The sequence below is a fragment of the Lolium perenne genome, chromosome 5 (genome assembly GCF_019359855.2).
Source record: "Lolium perenne isolate Kyuss_39 chromosome 5, Kyuss_2.0, whole genome shotgun sequence".
Taxonomy (NCBI): Eukaryota; Viridiplantae; Streptophyta; class Magnoliopsida; order Poales; family Poaceae; genus Lolium; species Lolium perenne.
In genome coordinates this window covers 125,499,486-125,507,074 of record NC_067248.2, presented here as the reverse complement: position 1 = coordinate 125,507,074, position 7,589 = coordinate 125,499,486, and the positions used below count along the sequence as shown (strand labels likewise).

Here is a 7,589-nt window from a genome sequence, read left to right as displayed (position 1 = left end):
TGTTTTATCTCCAAGTATTCTTGTTTTTCTTTTTCCCTGAAATCCTGAATGTACCCGATCAATTTTTTTCCTTCCACCTAAAATCGCACGAATTGGAGTTGATACGGTGAAGTAAATGGTTTTGAGTGTTAAAAGGATGTGCGCGCCTGTTCTGAACAGTATTGGGGCAAAGAGTGAAATACTGAACTCGAATATTTTCGTGCGCTTCCATCAAAAAAAAAAATTCGTGCGCTTGTCTCTGAAGATAATACGCTCACGTGTCCATGAATGTAGGTGCACGCTGTGCCACACGATCGAGTACGAATGACGGATTGCATCAATTCTCACTATTACTCGACCCCCCTGCAACTTTTCCTCACGTTCAAGCATTGCGTATTGGCATTTGACTTCAGAATGATCGAAGGAACAAGAGACTGAAGAGAGTCTAGGACTTCAGGATGAGATAGAGATATTGTAATGAAGGACGGCAAGACGATCGGATTGCTTCATTTAGCAGGATGAACCTGCGAGGCTACATCGCAGAAGCTGAAATTAAGATTAGAATTCAGAACGCACTAACAATGCATACATGTACTCCCTGTGGTGCACAAATAGTACTAGCTTACTTGCGTACATATGTGGTGCTAATTAAACATGATCGGAGGGAGTTTATAGCTCCATCATTACTGGCAGGTAGCATAAAGCTTCATACGCATGATCAATGCACGCAAGGTATACATTTTGTGGCATCAAGCGTTCCAGTGAAGACACAAGCGTTGACATGCACCACGTTTGAAGCGAGCTTACATAGGTATCAGGTCGATCGATGGCCCTATAAATACCCTACGAACCATCCATACAAACGTACCCATCTCGACCAATCATCAGCACCGAATACAATAGTAGACTAAGCTAGTAACAGCGTGAGCTCGCTCGCAATGGCGAGGCGTCTGGGAGTCGTGCTGGCTTTAGCGGCGGTCGTCCTTCTCGCCGCCGCGGCCGCAGCCACGGCGCAATCAGACAAGGGCAAGGGCCCTAAGAGCCCACCCAATGGGGAGGGCCCGAAGCCGAAGCCCAAGCCGAAGCAGGTCAAGTGCAATGTCAACCGCAAGGAGAACCCCTACTGCTTCAACAAGAAGATGGACTGCCCCGACGACTGCCCTGAAACATGCTTCGCCAGCTGCACCGAATACGACTGCAAAGCTGTTTGCGGTGAGAACGTCAGCCCTTGACCTATATAATTAAGCGAGCCAATTCATCGTTTTGGCTAATGGTTACACTCCTATTGCGTGCAGCGTGCGACCAACCGGGAGCAGCGTGCGGCGACCCACGCTTCATCGGCGGCGACGGCAACGCGTTCTACTTCCACGGCCGCAAGGATGCCGACTTCTGCGTCGTCTCCGACCGCGACCTCCACATCAACGCGCACTTCATCGGCAAGTCCGGCCACAGCGGCATGTCCAGGGACTTCACGTGGATCCAGGCCATCGCCGTGCTCTTCGACGGACACCACCTCTACGTCGGCGCCAGGAAGACCGGCACCTGGGACGACGCCGTCGAACACCTCGAGATCACCCTCGACGGCGAGCCCGTGCACCTCCCAGCTGACCAGGTCGACGCTGCCAAATGGACGTCCAGCCGTGTCCCCGCGTTGTCCGTGACCCGCACCAAGGCGGCCAACGGCGTGCTCGTCGCCCTTGACGGGAAGTTCAGTGTCAGGGTCAACGCCGTGCCCATCACCGAGGAAGACTCAAGGGTGCACCGCTACGGCGTCACCTCCGACGACTGCCTTGCTCACCTCGAGCTCGCCTTCAAGTTCGACGCGCTCACCGACGACGTCCACGGCGTTGTCGGCCAGACGTACCGGTCCGACTACGTCAACAAGCTCGACGTCAGGGCCTCCATGCCCACCATGGGAGGAGATGCCAGCTTCACCGCTTCCAGCCTGTTCGCGGCGGACTGCGCCGTGGCGCGCTTCGGAACCATCCGTAGCAACAACGAAGCTTCCGTCATGTCGGAGCTCGCTGGGATCACCTGCGCCAGTGGCATGGACGGCCAAGGCGTGGTCTGCAAGAAGTAAACACGCTGTATATGGTGAGTTGTACTGGCCTTGCATGTTTGCATGATTGCCATGTACTAACACAACAATAAGCATTGTCGTCGCCTAAAGTGTTGAAAACTCGAAACTTTATTATGTACTACCAACTGCGATGTACAATATCTTTTATGCCAACGATGACATATCTAATAGAAATTCACATTCAACCGTTGGAAATCGAGAAAAGTGCAAAAAACAAACACCACATTTTTTTCGAATTACAAACACCACACTTTCTGTTAGGGTTTCATAAAACAATTATTTTTTGTTATGGTCGTCATAAACCAACGGTTCACTCACTACTTTTTCTCTATTTTTTTCAAAAAAATTTGATCCCTCAATTTAGGTCATTTAATAGTCATGTCAAGCTGACGCAGCATGACGTTTCTCTGTATCTATTATATACGAAAAGCATAATACAGGGCTCTAAAATAGAGATACCACATTAATCCACATCATCAGAATTATTTTAATAGTTAGATCTGAAATTTATGGCTAGGATTTAACGAAGTATTAATAGTTACGTAACTAAAAAGCAGTTCAATTTATTCAGCCTGACACGATCAATTGTGAAAGGAAAGTGCCATATTGGATAAACGTGAAATAAAACTAAACGTATGATTGGTCAAAAGTGGTGCACCAGGAGGTACACACAAAAAATTGTCTCACGTGCGTGTAGTTCAAAAAAATATAGAGATAGAGTCCCTCTCACCTACGTATTGGCTTTTTATGGTGGGTTGCAGTTTATTGTTATTAGGAAAAAATAATATATCATGTCTGTGTTGTTTAAGGGAACAAAGAGACAATATCTATTTATATTACACGTGAAAGCAAAGATATACATGCACATTGTACTCCAATTTTTGAATCTACGTGTATTATGTGCGTATAAAAGAATATAAGGTGATCTCACAATTTATGTGCATGTCATCAGTATCGAATTTGTCGATCACATATGTGAATTTTCTGCCAAATTCTTTTCACTATATACATAATTAATTATAGATATGTACATTTGAATATATTCTAAATATTATACTAATAAAAGTAAAGCATGTTTAGCGGCTAATTTTTTTATTTTAACGGCTGAGATTAAAAAATATAATAAATAGTATGTACAACAATAAATATGTACACATGAATACCTGACACGTAAGTATAAAATAAAATTTTAGCCATGTAAAACAAAGATTGAAATAAATATGACCGAAACGTGCAAGAAAACAATTGGCCGGAGTACACCTGTATTTCATGGGCCGTGGGCGTGCAAAGGAAAGATTGCAAGAAATAGGATGGGAACATGTACAAAAAATCTGATTGGACTGCAGTATTTCATGGGACATGCAAAGAAAATCCGATTTACAGTTTGAAGGAAAAAAAGTACTGATCCTATTGTTTGTGTTCAAGCCATAGTAGCGTATCAAGATAAAACTCATATTTGAAGTAAAAAATGTGAAACTTATCTCCAAAAGAACCTAGCCGCGACCGTTAAAAAAGGAAACCACCTATTCCCTAGCTAGAACTAGAGCAAAAACATGGTGTGTCCATCAAATGGGTATGGTAGAATAAAAGGACTTCTGAATCACAGAAAAAAAAGAATTCTTGCCAATGTGAAAGAGAATAAGAGAAAAAGATAGTACGCCAGGATAAAGCATTTAATTAAGTTTCCAAAGATACAAATGATATATTTGGCATGTAAGAAAACCCGATACAAGATATAAGTGACAATAAGGTAAGAAGAGTAGTCTCTTCGATAACACAGAGATATGAGTTTAATCATATGAGTAGGTAGAAAAAACAAATCCTCCAAAATATGCAATTTACGCTATTTCAAATTTTCCAAGCATATGGGTCGGCATAAAATGAATAATTTGTGGCGAGTGTACATGAAAATGGACACTTCTAAAATTTCTAATCAAAAAAAGTTGGTAACTACAATATTTTGTAAGGGAAAAATATGTAAATAAAATTGAGAACAGAAGAAAAGTATAAAAAAGCTTGATCGGACAGAACAAGGATTTATTAAAGTAATTTAGAAAGTATTTTAGGGAAGAGGTGATAAGGCATGAATCATTCAGTTAAGGAATAATATATTTTGGAGCAATAAAAATCCCGATAAAAAACACTCTGTCAAGCTTCATTGTAGTCAACAAATTCCTGAAATCTTTATTGTATTCATAAATATCACTATAAATCTTACAGTTGAGTCAATTTTTTTTTTAAATGGCGTATTCTCCTACCATGTACACATTCAAAACAAAAACTAAAACACATACTCTCTTTAAATTTATGATTATCTTTTAAAATTTTAAGTTTGATTTACAGAAGTGAGGCGGTAATTCATGTTAATATTTAGTGTTGGATACGTCCATTTCACAATTAGTATTGAAATGGTTGGCGCGGTGTTGATTATTCCCCAATTAAAGATGGTTAAATTAAGTTTTCCCTATTTTTTATTGACCATGAATTTGTCATCACTAGAGCATATTAAATCTAACAGCACACATAGCTCTCCACAATTTCCAAACCATCTTTTTTTTTGCAAAAAAGAGGCTAAGAGAACATTATAGTTTTATAAGATAATTAATTAATATTACTTCCTTCGATTTATAATAAAGGTCATGGTTTCACTTGGATCGGATAGAGTAGTTCTTTTGTATAAGTTAAATATTATGCCCTCGCATTTGCGAGGGCCACAATGCTAGTTCTTGCGAAAAGCACATGTATATGATATATCTTCTTATGATATGTCATTTTTCTATTTATTTTTTTGTAAAAGCCCCAATGTTATGCCACTTGGGCCTCTTTATGCGGTGGCAGTCGTGGCGGAGTTCACGTTGTCGATGCACGCGCTGCTCTGCGAGATTAGCCCCATCGCGGATGCGTGCCTCATGCTGGAGTTGAGTGTGAGCGGGGAAGAGGTGTCTATGCTAGGCGGATCGGTTGGAGGCTGTGATGTGGCCGGGGCACGACGACGGACTGTGACTGGAAGAAGGTGTAGACGGTGACATGGGCGTTGGTTGGCCCCTTTCCTCTCCATCGGCGGCACGTCTAGATGAGCAGAGCCACCATTGTCCTCCTCCTGGATGGAGTCGTAAAGGGCGGATCTTGCTATACTAGCCGACCGAAGGGTGGTAGCAGAATAAGGCGGGGGAGGTGGAGGACTAGGGGAGGCCGAGTTTAGTCGTCCTCAAGGAAGGAGATGCGGCCTCAAGGAAGGAGAGGCGGCGCCATGAGCATAAGAGAGAGAAATAAGTAAGTGGGTGTATATTAGGGATGACCTGACATGTGGGGTCTGTCTGGAAGAGAGAAAACTACAGCGGTACTGGAGCTTTTAAACGCCGAGGCACGCCCGTAATCGCATTACTGGGAAAATATTTAGCTGAAACAACACGTATGATGTAAAATCGTAGGTTCGCCGCTAGTAATTCTAATTCATACCGGTGACGGGCAGAAAATAAATCCATCACCGGTATGTCGTCTGCTGGTCTCCATGTTATCTAACACATATGGGTAAAATATAAATATGTCGTTGGTTGTTGATTCGAGGTCCGGTCTGGGGGCTTGATAAATTCGTTGAGTGGACTATTTACGGGCATCACGGGTAAATAATAACGCCAAATATGTTGATCGATTGTACCTGCCTGGATTCGAAAACTAGCGACGTCCATGTTTACTTCTGCGTTGCCGATTTTGTGTATATCTATAACTAGCACAAAACTCATGCGTTTCTACGTGCCACATTAAATTAAAATAAATATTCTTTTATATGTTTAAATTTGTTTGTCGATTCCAAATGGCTGGGACGCTTTGATTGTCATCCAGTGGTGCTGAACATGGTGAATTTGTAGGCATTTATTTCACCTTGTTCACATCCACTCTTCGTTGGCTGCTTGTTTATGCTTGAGATTCAGCAAAAAACCAGTAAAATAGGTTAACCTGGTGATGCAGAGCAAACTTCATGTCTGATACATCTTCGAAGCTTAGATTCCTTAGGCTGTTCTAAATGTTTTGGTAATGCACTAATGCTGTTGAGCACCTTCATATTACCACCAAGGTTAAGTGCCCTCCGAATTATTTGAGCACGTAATGTCGAAAGTGCCATCAGAGACCACCAAAGTTGAACGAACCCTTTTAGTAGGTAGCAACTGAAAAGCTCTCTAGAACGATCCAAATTGTACCAAGCTTCAAGACGCTAACCTGCAGGCTGCAATATGGCGTGTATGGCATTCCACGCGCACGCGTGCAGCCACCGTGAGCATGAAGACCCAGCCACCTACTCCTCCCGTCCGGCATGATCGCTGCGTCCATCTCCGACGCCGACCGCACCACGGCAGCGGACGCCTGCCCGCCTGTTTTTCTGGCCGCGCAGGAGATCGTCGCTCCTCTTCGAGCAGAAGGACGCTGCGGCCTCCTTTTCCTCGCCGCGGTCGTTGAGTAGGACAGCCAGCGTGCCTTCAGGGGCCTCGCAGAGCGAGCCGAGAGCGCGGATTCGCTCATATGTGTAGCTATATCAATTTATGTGTAATCCATGGTCAGAATCCAGTATATTGAGTCTCGAGATATACTTGTCAAACGTCTAGAACATTACTACAAGTATATCTTGAGGCGCGGATTCGCTCATATGTGGCTTGCCAAACGTTACTACTATGAATTTTAAAGGACCAAGCTTTAGCTACCATATCCTTGAATTCACGTCTTGCTAACTACAACTTGAAAGGACATTTTGTTCCTTAAGTTGGTTTTGATGTTGGTTAAAAAAAACTTGGATACTAACTATTTGCTTAAGTATGTCTAGCTATCTTCAAACCGAGCAAATGGTGTGGAGTATCCCCGGTTTCATGAAGCAATGTGAAGGACACCCCAACGTTTTTTTTGTTTCGGTTTGTAGCTAGGTTTCTCATACTATCAAGAGATGATAATAAGAAGTTGGTGTGGTGGTTTCTGATCGGTTTCACTTCCTATATACCACACATCACTACGGGAGAGCTGCAGTCTACCGACGGCCGCTAGCCGTCGGCACAGCACGGAAGGCTGTCAGCACAGGCTATGCCGACAGTGACCGTCGATGTAGCATCGTCCGCATAGTTCTGGTCGGGGCCTGCCCGATCACCGTCGGCACAGACTGGCCGTCGGCACAGATTGATGTGCCGATTGTTATACTGTCGGCATAGTATTTCAAATTTTCAAATTTATTTTGAAAAAATATTCAAATTATATTTTTTGAATTTTTTTTATTATTTTCAATTTTCTTATTATTATTTTTTACTTGTTCCGTCGGCGTAGCATCGTCGGCATAGTTCTGGTCGGGGTCTGCCCGATCACCGTCGGCATAGTATTTTAAAATTTTAAAATTTATTTTTGAAAAATATTCAAATTATATTTTTTGAATTTTTTTCAATTTTCTTCTTATTCTTTTTTACTTGTTAATATTTCACAATCACACTTAGTACACCTAATCTTAGGTCAAATTGCACTTGTAGTCAAACTTCCCATTTGGTCACCCATCCTC

The 7,589-nt window shown here is 42.8% G+C and overlaps 1 protein-coding gene across 1 annotated transcript; it reads left to right on the top strand.

The window, feature by feature from the left end:
• Positions 1–857: 857 nt before the first annotated feature.
• On the top strand, positions 858–2,243 carry LOC127299830 (uncharacterized). Its single transcript, XM_051329872.2, has 2 exons — positions 858–1,191; positions 1,275–2,243. The coding sequence occupies exons 1-2, from the start codon at positions 918–920 to the stop codon at positions 2,057–2,059; spliced, it is 1,059 nt and encodes a 352-aa protein (XP_051185832.1). The 5' UTR covers positions 858–917; the 3' UTR covers positions 2,060–2,243.
• Positions 2,244–7,589: the final 5,346 nt, after the last annotated feature.